The 21,389-nt window shown below is 40.9% G+C and overlaps 1 protein-coding gene across 4 annotated transcripts in view; it reads right to left on the bottom strand.

The window, feature by feature from the left end:
- Nucleotides 1-1,208: 1,208 nt before the first annotated feature.
- Nucleotides 1,209-21,389, bottom strand: part of LOC140727672 (uncharacterized) — a 55,079-nt gene continuing 34,898 nt past the window's right edge. For 3 of the 4 annotated variants that reach the window (XM_073045308.1, XM_073045310.1, XM_073045309.1), the window contains exons 2-7: nucleotides 14,597-14,700; nucleotides 14,075-14,176; nucleotides 11,717-11,794; nucleotides 10,821-11,021; nucleotides 7,574-8,107; nucleotides 1,209-4,730 (exon numbers count right to left, since the gene is read on the bottom strand). In XM_073045308.1, the coding sequence (XP_072901409.1) occupies nucleotides 4,680-4,730; nucleotides 7,574-8,107; nucleotides 10,821-11,021; nucleotides 11,717-11,794; nucleotides 14,075-14,176; nucleotides 14,597-14,677 (1,047 nt within the window). In that variant the 5' untranslated portion in view covers nucleotides 14,678-14,700 and the 3' untranslated portion in view covers nucleotides 1,209-4,679. Of the gene's footprint in view, nucleotides 4,731-7,573; nucleotides 8,108-10,820; nucleotides 11,022-11,716; nucleotides 11,795-14,074; nucleotides 14,177-14,596; nucleotides 14,701-16,501; nucleotides 16,639-21,389 lie in introns of those variants that run through there. The other variant, XM_073045312.1, reaches the window with a different exon arrangement.

Raw genomic sequence — 21,389 nt, forward strand, 5'->3', positions numbered from 1 at the left:
TCTCGGAACATCCTTGTATTTTTTCTCTGTACTCTTTCAATCTTATAGATATCTTTCCTGTAGATAGGTGACCAGAATGGCACGCAATACTTCAAACTAGGCTTCACCAATGTCTTATACAAGTTCAGCGTAACATCCCACCTCCTACACCCTTGAGCTTTGACTCTGTGACCTTTTTCTCAACCATCTTTGGGGGTATTAAGTGACCTCAGGTAGAGTTTCAAAAAGCAGAGCAACAAAATGCTTTGGTATGTTCATACACTTCTATTTGTTAATTATTTTTACTTTGGCCAAATGCAAAATAGTATATATAAATAAAACCATATATAACAATTACAGCACAGAAACAGGCCATCTCGGCCCTTCTAGTCCGTGCCGAACGCTTACTCTCACCTAGTCCCACTGACCTGCACTTAGCCCATAACCCTCCATTCCTTTCCTGTCCATATACCTATCCATTTTTAAATTACACTTCTACCACTTCTACTGGAAGCTCGTTCCACACAGCTACCACTCTCTGAGTAAAGAAGTCCCCCCTCGTGTTACCCCTAAAGAGTTGTTCATCGTATATGGTGAAAATAACTAAAACAAACCAATACATTTTTAACAAGATTATTTTTAAACCTGCAGTAAAATTCAGTCCATTTGAAAAGGCAGAACAAGACATAGACATTTCATTTCCTACAGTCCCAAATGTTTACTAGAACTGGCATGTAGAAAACATGACAAACTAGATCCTGAGTTAATACAACTGAATGATTAAGCAAAGGCCTTTTCCCTGTTATAATTTGTAGTAGTTGGAGTCCTAACTCAAAAGGCAAACTTTTCTTTAGAGTGGGTCGTTACAAATTACACAATGGAGCATCTGTAGAAATAGTTGCAGAGTGGAAATTGCAAAACCTAGTGGAAGCTGGGTGGCAACATTTGGAAACCAGGCTGTGCAGATTCAACCAGTTTAGAGCAAATCCAATACTCTACCAAAAGCTATGGGCGTCAGAAACTGGTGGTTTCAACTTCCACATCTTCTGTCTTACTCAACAATTGTGGAAGATGTACATCTTGGATTTCACAAGGAAATATCTTATTGTCATCATAAACAACTTTCAAGCACAAGTACAGAAAAAAGCAAAAAACACACTCTCTCCTAAAATCTAAATATTTCAGAGATAGAAGAAACATTTGCCTTGAAAAGAAGGTTGAAATCTGGATTCATACTTTTTCATTATGCTTTTATTTTGTTAAAAGCATACAAAACCAGCAGTTGTCATCAATCTTATCAAAATAGTAGAAAGCACACACTTTACTCCAAGTTCAATATACTGCAATATATAAACACTTTATATAAATTCATTGCTTGAAACTCTTATATAATACAGTATTAATTGCAAATTCTTGCATTAATTGGTGCAGTGGTCAATCTAATGTTCTCATTGTGAATCAGCATCTCACTAAAAGCGCTATTATTCGAATAAAAGCACATTATCTGACATGATCAAGGGACATATTTTCTTAGTACTATGGTACAAGAACACATTGATGGTGATAGTCATCCATTTCTGATTACTTCCATCAGTCTGGCCACCAATGCAGTAATCCAACATCCCACTGGAGCCAGATGATATGTATGCCCTTTACAAGGAATATCTAATTATAAACATCCAATTTCAGTGACAGTGGGAAAAAATGCCTTAAGTAGCTGTGCATGATACACAAGATTTTTTTTTCAAATTTTTCAATAATCTGCTTTGAAAATAGGCAAACTATTAGGAGTTCTATAGGATATAAGCAAATAGTTCATATTAACCGATCAGATAAAATGCAGGTTTTCAATTCTAGCTTGTGACAAAATTATGAAATGAAATTCCTTATTAAATCAGTATCCGTACCCAATGATACATTTAGAATGGCTCGTTTTCTGCTGCATAAGCAGTTACCCAGTTCTCTCGATAAAACCAATCTTTCCTGCTGATGGTTTCTAACTCTTTTTTCTCAAACTTACTCTTCTTGATTAAAAAGTCAAGAATCTACTTGGGAAGATAAATGTTCTTTATTTAAACCAGCGTGTGAGACACTGACCAAAATATCTCGCCACAATAAATTAAAACCATCAATTTGCAACAGTGATGTCGAAGAGATTATTTATTGAAGGACTGGTTAATTAGTTGTAAGTTATGATAACTCACAAAAATACAGTAGATTACTTGCAGACACCAATGTAAAAAAATCTTCCAAGTAGAAATAATATCTTGCGATGTGATTATACTTTACGGCTGAAAATTTAAAGGATAATTTTATCCCCAATGAATGTTCAAATGAAAAACTAGCATAAATTCAAGTTTCAGATGTTGGCATTGATGTTGCAATCCAGAGAGTCTTTTGCCATCATTTTAGCATGCTTAATAAACTATTTCACAGTTTATCCTTTCTACAGCACATTTCTCAAGTCACATTCATGGGATTGGGTGCTCTATGTTATTTGACCTCTAAAGCAGAAGAAAGTTAGAATGAAGCTACTGCTTGTGGCCTGTAACTACCATATATATTTACTAGTTTATTTTACTTGCTACATAATTATCTTGTCCCTCCACTTAAAATTTAAAAACTATTGACAGGACCGGAGCTCCATCACACTCCATGTGCTTACGGGAACCAGAAAAGATCTGTAACACTGAAATGATAACAAAAACGTGGTATCCTTGGGTCTTTGTGACAGAACTCAGGACGATGAACAGTGCAAGACTACAATTGAAATGTATAGGTACAAGTTCAAGGTAGTCAGCACTTAATGGAAAAAGCAGCAACTGTGAATCTCTAACGTGTTCATTACGTCCATGTGTTCTTAATCAACAGAACAAGCCCCAACACAAGCGCTGTAAAGAAAGATGGTAAGCTAAGAGAAGTACGAAGGAGCACACAATATAAGCAGTAGCCACATGCCAATGAGACAGATCAGCATCAGTACGTTCACAGCAGTGATAAAAAAAAAAATGCAGCACCAGGGAGTTAACATGCATCTCTGAGTCAGGGATTAAACTCTCAAGTGCCACGGAAGGCGGCAAATGCTGAGAGATATGCATCGGCAGCTGGGTAAAGTCTGTGATTTTTATTATATTTATAAAGTCAACTATATCATAAAATGCTTGTGAGAGGCAGAATTCTGATGGAATGCCCTCAATCCCCTTTACCAGTTGCAGAATTTCAACAAGTTGTACAAAATATCTTACCAGAAAGATAATTCCCATATTTAAGTTAGGCTGGAAATACTGTACTTTGCTTCTTAAAAGCACAAACAAAAGAACTAATTCAGCAATTAAGAATAACTCAATTATTATTTCAGTCATCTGCTGATATGCTCCATTAGAACTTAATGAACTGTTGAATGGCCCCTTTCATTGGGAGTAAATTAAATTTTGCCTTCTGATATTAGGTTGCCAGTAAGATCCCACAACATTAATTACAATTGTCAAATAATTAAGCCTTCACTCGATGAAGTGACTAACTTTGGGTGCCTTCTTTCTGGTTTTTGATACAAACTTCATCACATTACCCTGGTTAAAGATGCACAAGCACTCCTGTGTTAGTGGTGAGCACAGAGGGGGAATGAATCTTTCAGGAGAGTGGGAAATGTTTCCTGGGATTGGAGCAACATTGATGTCATATTCACACAGATGTCTACCCATCATCTTGAAGTGAAAACACTGAAGGGGAATGTACCTCTGAGAACATGTGAAATCACCCATTTATTAAACTAATTTGAGTGACAGCTCAGTAAATGCTGATCTTAGAAAAATTTCTTTTCCCAAGACAGAATAATAGAAGAGGTAGGTTTGGAACTGCTCTCTAGGTAGATTTAGCAAGCTTTGGTTTCAAAAGTGAGGCATTTAAAGACATCTTGTTCACAAAACATTTAGTAACTGAAACGTTGCCTTCACTTCTCACTGCCTGACTAATTATGTCAGGTCGACAAATCAAAATGATTGCCCATTCCTTCCCAGTGCTAATTTGACGAACAGACATGATCCAGAAAACTTTTGCCAGAAATACAAACTGTGGTGCACTGACAGTCGCCCTACTGGGTCCTAATGCTGAGATCACTACGGAATTCTCGGCAGGCAATGGTTGCTGTCATGTTTGAGTGGGGGCCTTTAATAAGTGGGGAAAACAAATTCTAGGATCTAAAAGCCTCATCAGGTCTCAGCAAATGATTGACTTTTGCCCCGTCCTTATCTTCCAATCTCAAGTCAAAGGAGTTGTCAACATTGATAGGAGAACTGTCATGTAAACAGGTTTTGCTTTTATCAATTCATCTTCATTATACATATGTCGTTATGAGCTAGTTGTACAAGCAAGTGTACATTTCCAACACTTATCTCTAAGACACAAACTTTTCCAAAAATGACAATTCAAGTCTTGTTGGATGACACCCCACTGTGAATTAAATATTGGAACCTTACTTTGCTGAGACGGTACGGAGAACTGAAGGCAGGTGAACAAGTATGACCCTTGACCATAAAAATAAGCATGGATGTACAGATAAATCGATACAAGAATGCACACAAATCCAAGCAGATAAACACATGTTTAAGTTCTTTAAGAGTGATCCATTTCCTTCCACTTGTACTGAGAAGGGGGATAGAGTAATCGACTTGCTTCAAAGCCGAGAGGTCTCCAATAAACGCTTACTTGGTTGAAATCACATCCTCACTATTAATTGCTCCGGAAGATACATCCTGCAAAAAAATATATTCTTTTAAAGGGGACTGTATTAAATATACATGACATTGAATCCCACTGGTTTAACCCAGATACAAGGACAGTTTACCCTGCTCAAAAATCACTACGCACAACTGAATTCCAATATTCTTCTTCACATCAAACTTCCTTTTTTGGATTTGTGATGGTTATACATGGGAAAACCCTTCCAATAAACAAAGCAATGCAACTCTGCTTTAACCAGCATTATCAAGTTAGGCTCATTATGAACTGGCCCTCTTTACAGGATCCTGCTACTTGGTATACCTCCTGTGTTATTGAGCTGAAAAGGACCACAGATCTTCGAAGAGCACTCTGAAGGCACTTAGAGACAGTAAGAAATGTGCTTCTGTAGCTTGCATGCTGTTGTTTGGTTAGATCGCTGTTGCCCTGTTTGCATTACAAAACATTCAAGGAGGAAGCTGTCATGAGGCAAGGAACTAGAGAGACATGAGAAGTAAGAAGGGCATTAACAGCTCCCGCCCCCCCCCCCCCCCAACTCACTTGCCATTCTGGTGGAGTAGGACCATGAAGTTATAGCACAGCGATGCAGCCACAGAGTCACAACTCCCCCAATTAGTTCCACTTGCCCAAACTCCCTTTCTGACCTGGTTCCACTTAGCATTTTCCTTACTAAGTAGATGCAGAATCTGACACCTGTCTCCACCTCCATCCTTCCTTTCCCACCCCTGACTTCATCTGCTCCTTTATTCCCCACCCCTACATCTTACCCGTCGCCTCCCAACTCTGCCCCTTCACCTCCTGCAGCCATCTGACCATCATCTCCCTCCTCAGCTGGTTTAACCTAGCGGCTGCCTCACTCTGCCTCTCACCTCTGTATACTGGCCTTCTCCCCTCAATAGGCCTGACTATCCCTCGAATGTCCCTCTGCCTTCACAGACGCTGCCTGATTTGTTAAGTTCCTTGAGCAGTTTTTTTTCTCCCCTTCAGTTAGTGGATCCGCTGTCTCACAGCTGTGATGTCCCACCTTTGACCCAATGGCTGGTACCGCTTGTGTGAAATATGCACATATCGTGTCCATGTGGTTTTCCCAGAGTGATCTGGTTTTCTCCCATACTCTAAAAGGAGCGGGTTGGTAGGCTAATTGGCCAACAAGTTGCCCCTTGTGTATGAGAGTCGTAGGATCTGAGGTAGAAGTGATGAAACTGTGGGGAAAATAGATAACGGGGAAAATAACTAGGCTAATGGGGTTGATTGATGTGTCAACCTAGCCTCAATGGGCCCCAAATCCCTCCTATGCTGTATGAAAATCCTCCCAGAGGACCACAACCTTGCCGTTGGGTTTGGAGGCTTGCGGGCCTCAATCAACCAGAGAGTTATGGTGGCTGGAGTCAGGTCTTGATGCTTTGGCTCTTGGTGGGGTCACCCATGTCAAACAGGTCAAAGGGTAGAAGAGGCCAGACTAAGAATGGTCTGTCAGTCCTCCAGCTCTGACTGCTAAAGCAAAATTGTTATGAAAACAGCACTCAAGAATCCTTCTACAGCTGAGTAGTTCCAGTCACCATGCTAAAGGAAGGAGAGGGTTTAGGGATAAAAAAAAACACTAGAATGTTAACTCAACTTTAGAGCTCAGGTTAAAAGGTGAGATTGGATGGGTTGGGACTGTTACCTTGGAGTAAAGGAGGCTGGGTAACCTATAGAAGTTTAGAAAATGATGAAGGGTATAGTGAAGTTGGGTCGTCACAGTCTTTTCCCCCTAGTGAAGGGAGCCTAAAACTAGAAGGCATAGGTTTAAGATGAGAGAGCAGAGGAAAGGCAAAGGGAGCCTAAGAGGCAAGATTCACCCCCACACTCCAGAATGGTGAGTTTACCGAAAGAGCTGCAAGAAGAGGGTGGCAGAGGCAGATACAGGTACAACATTTAAAAGACATTTGGCCAGATACTTGGATAGGAAAGGTTTAGCGGAGGGGTTCCCATCCTTTTTTATGCCATGGACCAATGCCATTAAGGGGTTAATGGACCTCAGGTTGGGAAGCCCTGGATTAGAGGGATGTGGGATAAATTCTGGCAAATGGGATTAGCTCAAGACAGCACCTTGGTCAACGTGGGCGAGTTGAACCAAAGAGTTTATTTCTGTACAGTATAACTGTGAATCCAAATTCGCCCTGTGGACACATGAATTTCCCCAGGTACTCCAGTTTCTTCCCACGTTGCAATGATGTACGGATAGAGTAAACTGTCCCTTGTTTAAAGCAGCAGAAGAGGTGGGCGTAGCACTTGATGTTTCTGACAGGAATGGCCCCTCACTCCTCAGAGACTCATTTGATCAAGAGTTGATGGACATGAAAGAAAGAAACAAGTGCAAGAATGGAACTCTCACAAATACACCAAGAGCGGGCACAATCCTGATGGCCGAATGGCCTCTCTTTCTCTGTTGTAAGAGAATATGGAAATGTGAGATTATAGCAGCCCAATATGTGATTAGACTGTAAAAGAGTGATTTTACTAGCCTCTTTTTTATTTTAATTGTAAACTAGAAAATAAAAGATCTATAAAATGTTGGGAATATGAATTTTAAAAGGGGACAGGAAATTTGCTGAAAGCACACCCAAGTCAAATGAAAGATGAGAGAACTACAAGAAAGCCTAGAAGATTCAGCTGACTTGCAAAAAGTCTAATATTTGCACGAGTGCTAATTGTCCAAATTTGCTTCCTCCCTCATACTAGAGTCTCCACCAGAAAAGTATTAAAACTCCTCAAACTAAAAGTTTTTGACTATTGCTAGCAAAGTTTTCTTGAGTTAAGAAATTGATCAGTCATTGGAGCAATGTGACGTGATTCACAAAACCCTCTCACCTACCTCAGCATTGTCAATCTGTTGCTCAATGTCTGTTGCATTTACTTCTTCAGTTTTCAGTTCTTGATCAGACATCTCAGAAACAACAGTTTCACTTCCTGCTGGGTTATGAACAATATTATCAGAGGTCTCATTGTCCTTATCTGCAGATTCCAGAGTAATCTTTGAATCAATATCATTGTCTTTGACATCCTCATCTTGTTTAGCAGTACATATTTCAGACTCCTGGCTTTGAGAAGACAAGGGGTCACTGGGCATCTTTTGTTCTGGTTCTTCAGATGAGTGGTCAGCTGAGAGGTGAGGTGAAGTGCGAGCCTCTCCCTCAGCTGAGGAGTGGGTGTTTCCATTTTGAACCTTATCAATAAAAACCTCATCATTCCCTTCCTCTGATGCTTCACTTTGTTTGGGCTCCTCTTGCTTGGCCGAGTTGTCCAACTGCTCAGTTTCTGAAGAGCCAGAGTTCCCCACATCATCAGTGACGGATCTTCTAAATCGCCTGCTGGGTGGGCGGCGCTTTATCGATAGACGAGCTCGAGTCTAAAACCAAAAACAGTTGAAGTGAATCCGGACCAGATCCAGGATATGAAATGATGGGAATAAACAGATTGATAAATGTTTATTTACTATTTTCCAGTGTGGCCTGAATCAAGTCTATGCCTCTCATCTCTAAGTTAGATCTGGTGTAGATTCAGTTCCTATTAAATGGAGAGATTAGGCCTCCCCGGAGTTTCAGATAATATAAACTTCTTAAACATTAACCTGTATAATTTAATATTAATTTAAGAAAAACTAATTTATATTTTAAAATGTTTTCTAATATTAAGTGTGAATTATTTTTAAACTGCAAGACAATCTTAACAATACAAATCAATTTTCTCTGCCCCCATCAGATTTCTTCTTCTCCAGCCCTTTAACCTTACTGGCCCCCCTGGCTTCGCATATCACCTTCTAATTGGCCCTCCTTTCCCCAACTTTTTATTCCGGCATTTTCACCCTTCCTTTCCAGTCTGGATGAAGAGTCTTCACCCAAAACATCAACTGTTTATTTACTTCCATAGGTGGTGCCTGACCTGCTAAGTTTCTTTAACATTTTGTGCGTTGCTCTGGATTTCCAGCGTCTGCAGAATCTCGTGTTAATAATTTTTAACATTTCTTTCCCCCCTGAATAGAGTACGGCGTTCACCATCCTGACACCCAGAGGCACAGCTCCGCTGGTGTCAAAGCATTTCTGGAGACAGCACTTGCCATTTCTGGCAGGAGCGGCCTCACTGAATAAGAGCGGACTGCACAGGCCCAGTTGCAACTTCAGGTAAAAACTGATGGCAGAATGTGGAGCAGAATGGCAGCTCGCTGTGAATGAGACAGGCTGACTGATACCAATCAGCTACTGCATGGTTCTCTCTGTGGAAAAACATTCCTTCCTCATTTCTGAAACACAGCTCCCTCCGAGCCAACATCCATTTAGCCATCCACCTTCTACTGATCTTGTTCCTCCTCACTCTGCTATCTAACAAGCTCACCTTAGTCAATTCAGATCAGAACCAAGGGGCCACTAGAAGCCTGTAATCATCTGTGCTGCCCTGAATTCAATTTTTTTAAAAAAGACATGACTAGTTTTGCTCAATATTTTCTGCACATTCTGCTTCACAGCTCAGTGGCCCTGCAGATTCACAGCTCCAGAGTGAACAGCTTTGGCTTTGAAAGCAATGGACTTTGCTTGGCCTGATCAACTGGTAATACCAATTACAAACCGTACCGTGGGTAATAAAGTGGATTCCAGACATCCAATACTGATTCTGGTTAATTGGGACACTTTGGGATATTTTGGCCCAATTAAGCAGCTGCTCTAATTAGATAAAGTTTTATGGAAATAGTTAAAAGTGTATAAAAAAGACAAACTACAGTTTAACTGAGTAACAAACTAGGCATATAAATAAAATACAGAAATTAAAACATTACCAAAACTATGACAGTACTATAAAACTAATAGTTATCGGAGGAATTCAGTGAACGTCGCCGCATTCTTTGATTGACTAGAAATGAACAAAATCTGCACAGACACCTATGAAGTACAGTGCTTTTGATCGTTTGTATATTTTAATATTATAATTTAATAATATCTTCCAAATATTCAATTTTCATTTTACACCGCATGCTGTCGGAGCAGTGCTGTCAAGATAATCAAGGACACGACCCACCCAGCCAACACACTTTTTGTCCCTCTTCCCTCTGGGAGAAGGTTCAGGAGCATGAAGATTCGTATGGCCAGATTTAGGAACAGCTTCTTTCCAACTGTGATAAGACTGCTGAACAGATCCTGACCCAGATCTGGGCCGTACCTTCCAAATATCTGGACCTGACTTGCACTACCTTACTTCCCCTTTTCTATTTTCTAATTAAGATTTATAATTTACATTTTTATTATATTTAATTGGATTTGTACTTCAGGGAGTGCGAAGCGTAGAATCAAATATCGCTGTGATGATTGTACGCTCTAGTATCAATTGTTTGGTGACAATAAAGTAATATTCAAGATGATTGTCAATATCCTCTAACTCTTTATAGTACCTAGCTTGCTGAAGTAGAGAAATCGTTTCATTTTCACTCACGGCCGTTTCTGGCATCTCCAAGCCTGAATGCTTGAAGCCACAGTGAGCAACACAGTTCCAAATTGTCTTGCTGCTCATTTCCTCGCCAGCTGTCAGTGATAAAAATCACTGGTTTTTGAACACAGACATTCACAGCTGACGCTATTTAAGAACTGCTCAAGCACAGTGTACTGTCTCACGGTCTGGCAAGTGCACACGACTGATGCTAATTAGAAACTGTTTGGCAACAGACTCCTGTCTTAATTAAGTGGCATAGTGTCCAAAATAAACAAAGGGAATCCCGGCTATTTTCTTGATTCGCTTTTGTTCTTTGAGAGTTGTCCCAAATAAGTGGCCGCCCCAATTAACTGATGGCCCATTTAACCAGAATCCACTGTTTTTTGTTAAAAAGTCACACATAGGACGATAGCAAATTGGAACTCCTCTTCAAACAGCAATTGATGCTAGATCAATGGCTAATTTTAAAATGAATACAGTAAACCAAAAATATTAAGGGACACAAGAGAAAAGAGACTATACCAATATGTGCACCAATCAGCCATTGAACGGCACAGAATATTTGAGGGGTTAATCCCCCACCCCCCCAAGTACCTGAAAAGAGTCCAATAAGTTCAACACTCAGCCTGGTGCTCCGAATTTACCTTGTGCAAACTCTGCAAAGTTTCTGCTTCTTTGGGTTGGTCACCTGTAGCTGGGGTTCCATCTGATTCACTGGATACTGAGCGTGCTCCAGGGCTTTCAGGAGTAGAAGCTGGACTAGCAAAAGGCGAGGCGGAGGGTTTCAGAGGGCTCTTTGGACCAGCTCCAGGCATGAGAGCAGCCGGGGAGATAAGTAAGGCCGCCTAAATATTGAAGGAGATAAAGGTTACGGTACATTTTCTCTCCAAGTTCTTTCTTTTACCTCTCCGCTAGCAATCTGTACATGGCCCTCCAAATCTCTCTTCTTCTCTATAGTTTCTCATCACTGAGGAACAAAAAGCTAAGTTCATCTTGCATTGACCAGGATTAGAGTGTTTTTAAAAACCTGAATGGTCAGTATTAGGAAAATCATGTGGCTGTCGGTTTTCTTGCTCGCTTTAAATTTTAAGAGATGTGCAGTTGTTAACTGACACCAAGTCTGCTGATTAGACATCACATAGCAGTTCACCGTCTGAATACATCATACTTTCTTAGTTCTGAATTATAACATCAAGTGTAAGTATTCGGTATACCATTAAATATTTAGCAAGTAGCCAAGTCAAAAAGCTTTTAAGGCTGCAAGCAAGCATACAAATTTAATTTGTTTTAAGGCCGTTCATACTGCTTTTGGAAGAGAACAAAATTTTCCAGAATGCTTTCTCCTTGTGGATGACATCTCTCATAAATCTTGTTCATTAAAAGGACCCACCAATCAAAATAGAAACCTAGTGCTGCTAGTGAACCCATTATAGATCAGCTCATGTTTCTAAAGCCGCCTGTTATTTTATTGTATAGCTGTGCTACATATCATTTACCCGCAGACAACGTACGCCAGTTGCAAATATTCCCAGAAACACACCTGGAGCTTTTCAATGCGCGGAGAGGAAATTTTCAATTTCAACTTTGGATGATGACAGGCTTCGTTAGCTGGTTGCTTCTGTGTACATAAAGTTATAAAACAAGTTGAGAAGCATTTAGTACTTTGACTATTTCAATTCATTTTGGAGTAGTTTTGGCAAATAAAGCAATTCATACAGTAAAACCGACAGTATTTGGGCATAGGTCAAGTTATTTTCATGAAAGTGATGTGTCAAACATTAACCTTTTCAGAATAATAAGTCAAACCATCTATTTTCGGTCATTGAGACTCACTGCCAATATCCTGGGGTTTACCAGTGACCCGAGCTCAACTGGATCAGTCACATACATACTGCAGTGACAAGAGGAAGTTGGGAGACCTTTATAAAATGTACCACAGATATCTGCCCAGGCTGCTCCGACACTTCCCAAAATCCCGTCCTTTTATATTTGCAGGTCACGGGCAGCAGGCAGATAGGATACCAGTATTGCATATTCCCCTTCAAGGGTTCTGAAAGAGGTAGTGTTAGAGATTGTGGTGGCATTAGAAATGATCCTTCAAAAATCATTGGACTCTGGCATGGTGCCGGAAGACTGGAAAATTGCAAATGTCATTCCACTCCTTAAGAAAGGAGGTAGGCAGCAGAAAGGAAATTATAGACCAGTTAGCCTGACCTCAGTAGCTGGGAGGATGTTAGAGTCAATTGTTAAGGATGAGGTGATAGAATACTTGGTGACACAGGACAAGATAGGACAAAGTCAGCATGGTTTCCTTCAGGGAAAATCCTGCCTGATTAACCTGTTGGAATTCTTTGGGGAGATTACAAATAGGATAGATAAAGGAGATGCATTGGATGTTGTATATCTGGACTTTCAGAAGGCCTTTGACAAGGTGATGCACATAAGGCTGCTTACCAAAGTAAGAGCCCATGGTATGACAGGAAAGTTACTAGCATTGTTAGAGCATTGGCTGATTTGGTAGGAGACAGTGAGTGGGAATAAAAGGATCCTTTTCTGGTTGGCTGCCAGTGACTAGTGGTGTTCCACAGGGGTCGGTGTTGGGACCACTTCTTTTTATGTTGTATATAAATGATTTAGATGATGGAATAGATGACTTTGTTGCCAGGTTTGCAGATGATACAAAGATTGGTGGAGGGGCAGGTATTGTTGAAGAAACAGGTATGATGCAGAAGGACTTAGACAGATTAGGAGAATGGGCAAGAAAGTGGCAAATGAAATACAATGTTGGAAAATGCATGGGCATGCACTTTGGTAGTACAAAAAATGTGAGGACTATTTTATTTTCTAAATTGGGAGAAAATCCAGGAATCTGAGATGCAGAGGGACTTGGGAGTCCTTGTGCAGAACACCCTAAAGGTTAACTTGCAGGTTGAGACAGTGGTGAGGAATGCAAATGCCATGTTGGCATTCATTTCAAGAGGTCTAGAATACAAGAGCAAGGATGTGATGCTGAGGTTTTTTAAGGCAGTGGTCTCATTGAAACCTTTCAAATGTTGAAAGGCCTAAACAGGGTAGAAGTAGAAAGGAAGTTTCCCATGGTGGGAGAGTCTAGGACAAGAGGGCACAGCCTCAGGATAGAGGGGCACCCTTTCAAAACAGATGTGGAGAAATTTCTTTAGCCAAAGGATGAGGAATTTGTTGCCACATGCAGCTGTGGAGGCCAGGTCATTGGGTGTATTTAAGGCAGAGATTGATAGGTTCTTGATTGGACACTGCATCAAAGGTTACGGGGAAAAAGGCCAGGAACTGGGGTTGAGGAGGAGATTAAAAAGAAGGATCAGTCATGATTGAATGGCAGAGCAGACTCGATGGGCCAGATGGCCTAATTCTGCTCCTATGTCTTATGGTCTAAGTTGCACACCATCCTGATGGAAAATATATCACGTCATCACTGGGTTTAAATCCTGAAAATTTCTATACACCATTTTGTGAGCATCTTCATCAGAAGGATTGCAATGATTCAAGATGGTGGCACACTCCCATAACTGTCTGCTCAAGGATGGGAAATAAAGGCTGGGCTTGCCAGCCATGCCCACATCCAAATGCACAGACTTCAAGACTGAGGGATAAAGTAATCTACAGAATATACATTTTTTTAAAAATGAATTTTAGTTAGAAAAGATCTCTCTGGCTCTGTGAGCTGTGTCACCTAGCAACCCATTGACAACCCCCAATTTAACGCTAACCTAATTACTGGATAATTTACAATGACCAATTAACCAATATGTCTTTGGACTGTGGGAGAAAACTGCAGCACACGGAGGAAAGCCACGTATTCAACAGGGAGGACATACAGACTGCTTACATTTTATATAAAATGAAATCGTGGATGACTTACCTCATTTCCATTGTGATCACTCTCAGTTTTCACAGTATTGTTGTTACCAAACAAAGGAAGCGAGCAAGGAGGCTTCTTACGGATTGGTCCTCTAGGGCATTTCTGTGCAAAGAATGAACAGAATCATTTTTAATAGCATATTTCAACATTTTCACAACATCTTAAAAGGGCTTTATCGGGAAGCACTTCCAGGTACAGTAGCATAATAACTGAGACAGTGAACTGGAGGTCACGCTTACAAATTATGAATTGAACAAGATTCATTTGGTAATTTTGGGTAGGGGAGAGGAAGTGTAAAATAGTACTAAGATATGCTTTTTCTTTTGAAACTATCAAATCAGTTCACCAATACTAAATAGTTGTAATTATCAGAGAGATGTTATCTTTTATGTCTGGACAGGGAACCCAGATAGAGCATCATAGATTTATATAGTAGACGTGAACAGTTTAAACCTTGCATCATTATTAACAATTCATTAAACCAAAACTAACCTATTCTTATAAGGTGATTTGAATACATACCTTGTCTTTTTCCACGGTGTCACTGGTTTTGTGACTGAATTTTGAGGCTATTGCAGCAACTGACAAGGGCTTTTCTTCCATGGTTTGAGTTGGTTCGGGGTCTCCTAAAATGGCAAAGAGCAGATATACAAATGAGGACTCACATTTTATTCAATGGCGTCCAATCAAATTCAGAGGCAGTATAATCTCAGTCATCCAGAAGCTTGGACTTTCATTCAACGTGAAACATCGATTACAATTAGACAAAGTTCAATCTACCTAATCCTCTGTATCTGGATTTTGTTGCACTGTGTGACCTCCACAGGGTAATGCTCAGACAGACGTGCTGATAGTTTCATTAACCCAGCAAACATTAATTCTGGGCCATTACATCATTATCTATGAAGAAACATGTCCAGAATTGATTTTCCCTTCCCTTCATTTCCCAAATTGACTGTGGCAGATTGCCACGAGAACAAACTCATGCCTGGAGATCTCCATATCAATCATGTTCATAATCCATACACCTACAGTTACCACACACTGCAGTAAAAACCACAAGGTATAGGAGCAGAATTAGGACACTTGGCCCATTGAGTATGCTCTGCCATTTCATCGTGGCTGATGCATTTCCCTCCCAGCCCCAATCTCCTACCTTCTCTCCGTATCTCTTCGTGCCCTGACCAATCAACATTCTAATAACCTCTACCGTAAATATAGCTAAAGATTTGGCCTCCACCGCCAACTGTGGCAATGAATTCCACATTCACCACTCTCTGGCTAAAGAAGTTCCTCCTCACCTCTGCTCTAAAAGGATGTCCCTCTAATCTGAGGCTGTGTCCCCTGGTCCTACCCTCTCCCATCCTAAGAAACATCCTCTCCACATCCACTCTATCGAGGCCTTTCAAAACAGTCTATGATAGTGAAGCCCTATAACACCTGGCGCTAAAGAAGGCAGTGACTCTCAGAGCAAGATGTTTTAGAAGATGCCAGGAGGCAAGTTATGATTGTCAATATGCTCGAGATGCTTGGAGGTGCCCTGGTAGCACAGGGGTTAGCCCGACGCCCTTACAGCTCCAGAGTTCAGAGTTCAATTCCATCGTTGTCTGGAAGAAGTTTGTGCGTTCTCCCCACGTGACCGTGTGGATTTCCTCCAGATTCTTCCCACAGTCCAAAGGCATATGGGTTAGTAAGCTAATTGGTCATTGTAGATTGTCCAGTGATTTGTACTTATGATCCCCACCTTCCACGCTCCCTTCTCTCTGCTGCCATCAGGAAGGAGGTACAGGATCCTCAGGACCCACACCACCAGGTTCAGGAACAGCTATTACCCCTCAGCTGTCAGGCTCTTGAACCAAAAGGGGACATCACTCAACTAACAACATAGAAATCTATGCACATCACTGGCCCCTCAGCCCACAATGTTGTAATGACCATGTAACCTCCTCTACAAACAACATAAGCATCTCATCACCGAACTGTTCCCACACCTATGGACTCACATTCAAGGACTTTCCATTTCTTGTTCTCAATATTTAGTCATTATTATTCTTTTCTCTTTTTGTATTTGTGCTATTTATTAGCTTTTGCTCATTATTTGTCTATCCTGTTAGGTGTGGGCTAGCATGGATTCTATTGAGTTTCTTATATTTATCATGTATGCCCACAAGAAAATGAATCTCCAGGTTGGACATGGTGCCATATTTACTTTGATAATAAATTTACTTTGAACTTTGAATCAGCATAATCCCTCCAATATTGTGTGGAGAATCTAGCTATGCAAATAGTTTATGTAGGATTAGTGACCAACACTCAAGTTCTCTCAAATAGTATCCATCTGTTGCCAGAGGAAATTTACTTCTCCTCTGAGGGCGCATCCTAGGAGGGTTGAAAGCCCCCAAACTGCTGACAGGCCACAGTACTTACAGAGAAAAAAGAAAAAGCCAATGATGAAGGACTCCAGGAAACTTCTGGCCTGTGATAATCACAACCTTCTTTGTAGGCACTTAGAAAGCCTTCTTTGTGCTGCAGTTTGTAGATTGGTAATTTGATGGGGATGATCGACAGCAGGCACCGGCTTCTACTGTCATGCTGGAGTTGAAAGCTGTGTCAAACTGGAAGGGTTTACCCCCCACACACACACACACACTCAAATTGAGCAGTACAAAGCCGCTCATGAATACGTAACATCACTATTAATAAAACTTCAATGCTCTACTGATAACTGGGAAAGATGAGTGGGGTTGGATGAATCCCATTTGGTTGAAAGGAAATCACTGAGCAACTTGCGCTGTGGCTAAATCCAGTGGTACAGAGCAGGAAACTTGGCAGGGAACTGTGGAAACTCTGCTAACTACACCATGACACTGAGTAAAATTGGATTATGCCCACACTTATGCTGCGAGTTCTTGACCCCATCCTTCACCATCAAGGCATGGATCAAAATCAGTCCAAACAGAAAGGGCAAGTCTCTTTTCTGGACGAGTTTAGATTTGAAGCGTTAATCTTGCTCTAATACATGTGGGTTCTGCTAGAAATTTCCCAGAAGGTTAATAAATTATATTGTATGTTTATGATGTCTCTGATATAAAGACATGCACAGGTCAGGAACCCCCATGGCACACGGCATCACAAGCATTGCTCAATCAGTAGGCCGGGATATAGTTAACACTGAGTTTAAGTCTGTCAGTGAAGGTGAGTGCATTAGTCATTTTCTTCGTGTTACTCATAACAAAAATTCAAATAAAAAAAGAACATTTTTAACCATTCACAGTATGATATAATCAGACAGATGCCTAAAATGGCATCTTAAAATATGTGGTGTACAGGATTTAAAATTAGAGCTGTGACAGAATGCACAGATAAAAACTAATCATTAATATTTAAGTACTTCTTTCATCTGTTTGCATTTTTTCCTTTGGAAGCTGACATCCAACTCTAGCGACACTCCCACCTGATGCATCCTGTTCACACTTTCAAACATATTTTTCGTTCCATACTTGGGACTTATAAATAGAAAAGTTGTGACTTAAAAATACATCCAGCTGTCAATACACTGTTGGAGCTTTAGGGTATGTGCACCAACAGATAAAAGAAGCTTGTGGCTGAAAGTATTTTAGTAAATCACAGACAGTAGCACCAGCCATACATTTAAATGAGCACTACCAAACTCAGTTCGCACAGAGCTGTCTGCAAAGTCTCTCACAGTCATTTTTGAAGTTCAAGCAAAAAGTAACTATTGGAAGCCCAGTCTTGGTGATGGCACTCTGCCAGAAATGCCATTATCAGCTTTGTCAAGACCGCATAACATCTCAGAACTGTCAGAATACTGTGCTGTACTTTTTCCAACGCACAATGAAAAGAGTTATACACCATTGGAAAAATCTGTTATAAAATTGGTTCTCAATCTTTAATATATCTTAAATACTTGCAACCAACACTCCTCGGCACTTGTTGCTTGACAAAAACAGGTTGCAAGGCAAGAAACTGAATATGGACAATGTTGCAAAACAAACTATTTCATTAGTAACCCAAAGGATGTCCCACCCAATATTTGGTTTTGTTAACCTCAACCATATTGTGCGTGTAATTCAAAGCTTTAAATAACAGCAAGCAATTTGAATAAAAGGTCAATCAAAACTGTTAATTCTGATATCTTTCCTCTGCAGCACTGCCCGGCCCACTTAGCATTTCAGATTTTAAACACACTCTTTATGTGCAAGTGTTCAGCTGCAGCCTTGCCATCAGAGTAGTTTCATCATGTAATTGCTCAAGAATGTGTAAAATTATATTTTGTTGCTAAGCAGAATGGAGTGCGATTTTATTTTTAATTTTAATAATAAATGTTCATTCCATAAAGTTGCACATGGTGAAACACAGTTTCGGTGGACAGAGAAAACATGAGTCAGTAGTTCAGATGGGCAACCTACATCAGAACGGGGAAGTTCTACCTCAAACTGTAGAATTTGATAGAAGGTTGCTGCAATATGCCTAGACAGATGATGAGGTGCTTTCTCTCAAACTAACTTTGGGCCTCATTGGAACAGTACAGAGTGTCTAACATATAGGATAGGAGTGAGAGAATTAACATGGCGGGCAACAGGACGCTCAGGGTCACCCCAGAACTACGTGCAAGCGCTCAGCAAAACATTTACATATAATTTCTATTAAAAAAAGAAATCATTAAAGGCAAAGGAAATGTGTGAGTGAATGTGAGATTGAAGTAATAATGACTAGAAGCTGAGACAAGTATATGGCTTTCATGGGGCCCCAGCAAAGTTCTCTTTCTTCCCCCCTTTAAAAAGAGACAATTTATACTCTTTTTAAAGGGTCACCAAGACTTTAGCTTTTAGAAACCAAAATAATAATTCTCCAAGTACCCCCAAAATATTAATTACTCTAAAGCATTAGTGTTTTTATTAAAAGAATTGCCAACGAGCGTACCATTGCAGCACCTTAGCTATTCCAGACAATTCCTTGGTGGAATGGTGGTGGAGTGGAGTGGAGTACCCCAAGGGTCACAGGACCACTGTTGATGGCCATCTATTACATCACTGAGCCGGGTAAGAATGTACAAGCCATCGTTAGTAAGCTTGCAGACGACACTAAAATAGGTGGGGGTCAAGAACTGTGATCAGCTGAGGGACAAATGGAGTCTAGTTCAGGCAGGTGTTTTTGGTAAGTCCTATCCAGGTAGGTATCTTACAGTGAATAGCAGGGCCCTGAGGACTGTTGTGAACAGAGGGCCCTTGCATTACACGTGCGTGGTTCAGTGGGAATGGAGTCACAGGTTGACAGGGTGGCAAAGGCGGGTTTTAGCACATTGGCACGAGTCGCGGCATCGAGTATAAAGGTCATGGTGTGATTGCACAGGACAATGGTGAGGCTGCACTTGGGATATTGTCTTCCACTTTGGCTGCGCTGCTATAGAAAAGATGGCGGTAAAAGAGGGGGAGGAAACTGCATCACTAATCAGGGATACTATCACAGCTGCAGTCAGGAGAGACACAATGGAATAGGAAGGTAGTAAATTGGATTAGACATTGGCTTTGTGGGAGAAGCCAGGGAGTGACACTAGAGGGTTGCCTCTCTGACTGGAGGCCTGTGACTGGTGGTTTGGCGCTGGGTCCTTTGTTGTTTGCCATCTATATCGACAATCTGGACAATAATGTGGTTAAATAGATCAGCAAATTTGCAGATGACACCAGGATTGGGGATGTAGTAGACAGCGTTGAAGGCTATTGCGGCTTGCAGAGGCCTCTGCATCAGCTGGAAAATTGACAGATGGAATTTAACGCAGACAAGTGTGAGGTTTTGCACTTCAGTAGGACCAATGAGGATAGGTCTTGCACAGTGAACGATAGGGCATTGAGGAGTGAGCTAGAACAAAGGGATCTGGAAATACACGTACATAATTCACTGAAAGTGGCATCACAGGTAGATAGGGTCATAAAGAAAGCTTTTGGTACATTGGCCTTCATAAATCAATGCAATGAGTACAGGAGATGTTGTATAAGACATTGGTGAGGCCTAATGTGCAGTTTTGGTCACCTACAGGAAAGATGTAAACAAGTTTGAAAGAGTGCAGAGAAAACTTACAGCCTGGAGGACCCAAGTTACAAGGAAAGATTGAATAGGTTAGAACTGTATTCTTTAGAACGTAGAAGACTGAGAGGAGATTTGATAGAGGTATACAAAATTACGAGGGGTATAGAAAGTGTAAATACAAGCAGGCTTTTTCCACTGAGGTTGTGTGGGACCCCAGGCAGAGGTGAAACGCAAAAAGTTTAAGGGGAACACGAGGAGAAACTTCTTCACTCAGAGGACCGTGAGAGTGTGGAATGAGCTGCCAGCACAAGTGGTCCATACGAGCTCGTTTTCAATGTTTAAGAGCAGTTTGGATAAGTGCATAGATAGTAGGGATATGGAGGGCTATGGTCCTGGTTGTAGGCCGATGGGAGTAGACAGTTTAAATGGTTTTGGCATGGACTAGATGGGCCAGAGGGCCTGTTTTTGTGCTGTACGTTTCAACGACTCTATGACTCCATGAAAGGGATGGAACGGCAAGAGAACCTTGGATGTCCAGTGAGGTAGTTAAGTTAGTCAAGAAGGAAAAGTGTGTAAATTTTCAGAAGTTAGGAACCCTTGAGGAGTACAAGGAGCTGGAAAAGAACTAGAGAAGGGAACTAGGAAAGCCAAGAGGGGCCATGAAAAGTCCTTGGCAAGTAGGGTTAAGATGAATCTCAAGGCATTCTAAACATAAAATCAAGAGTAAGGGAATAACTAGTGAGAGGGTACAACCACTCAAACTTGAGGGGGTACATTTACTTGGATGTGGAGAATGTGAATGAGGTCCTTAATGAGTATTTTGCTTCAGTATTTGCCAAGGAAAAAAGATAGGGAATGCCAGGAGATCAGTGATGAATGTAAAGGTAGGTTAGGGTGTTTAGAGGTCAAGGAGGAGGAAGTGTTAAGCCTTGTAAAGTATTAAAATGGTTAAGTCTCCAGGGTCTGATGGGATTTACCCCAGGTTATTGAAGGAGGCAATTGCTGGGGCCTCTATCAGTATTTTTCTATCCTCAGATGAGTTCCCAAAGGATTGGTGAGTGGCTAATGTTGTACCTCTATTTAGGAAAGGATCAAGGGAATATCCTGGGAACTATAGATTGGCAAGTCTCACTTCACTTGTAGGGAAACTGCTGATGAAAATCCTCCCGGATAGGATACATGAGCATTTATAGTGGCTAAATCCACTACCTTTTTTAGGATTTTCCGCTCAAAGTCATTGATGTTCCCATACCAGGCCAGACTCCTA

The sequence above is a fragment of the Hemitrygon akajei genome, chromosome 5 (genome assembly GCF_048418815.1).
Source record: "Hemitrygon akajei chromosome 5, sHemAka1.3, whole genome shotgun sequence".
NCBI lineage: Eukaryota > Metazoa > Chordata > Chondrichthyes > Myliobatiformes > Dasyatidae > Hemitrygon > Hemitrygon akajei.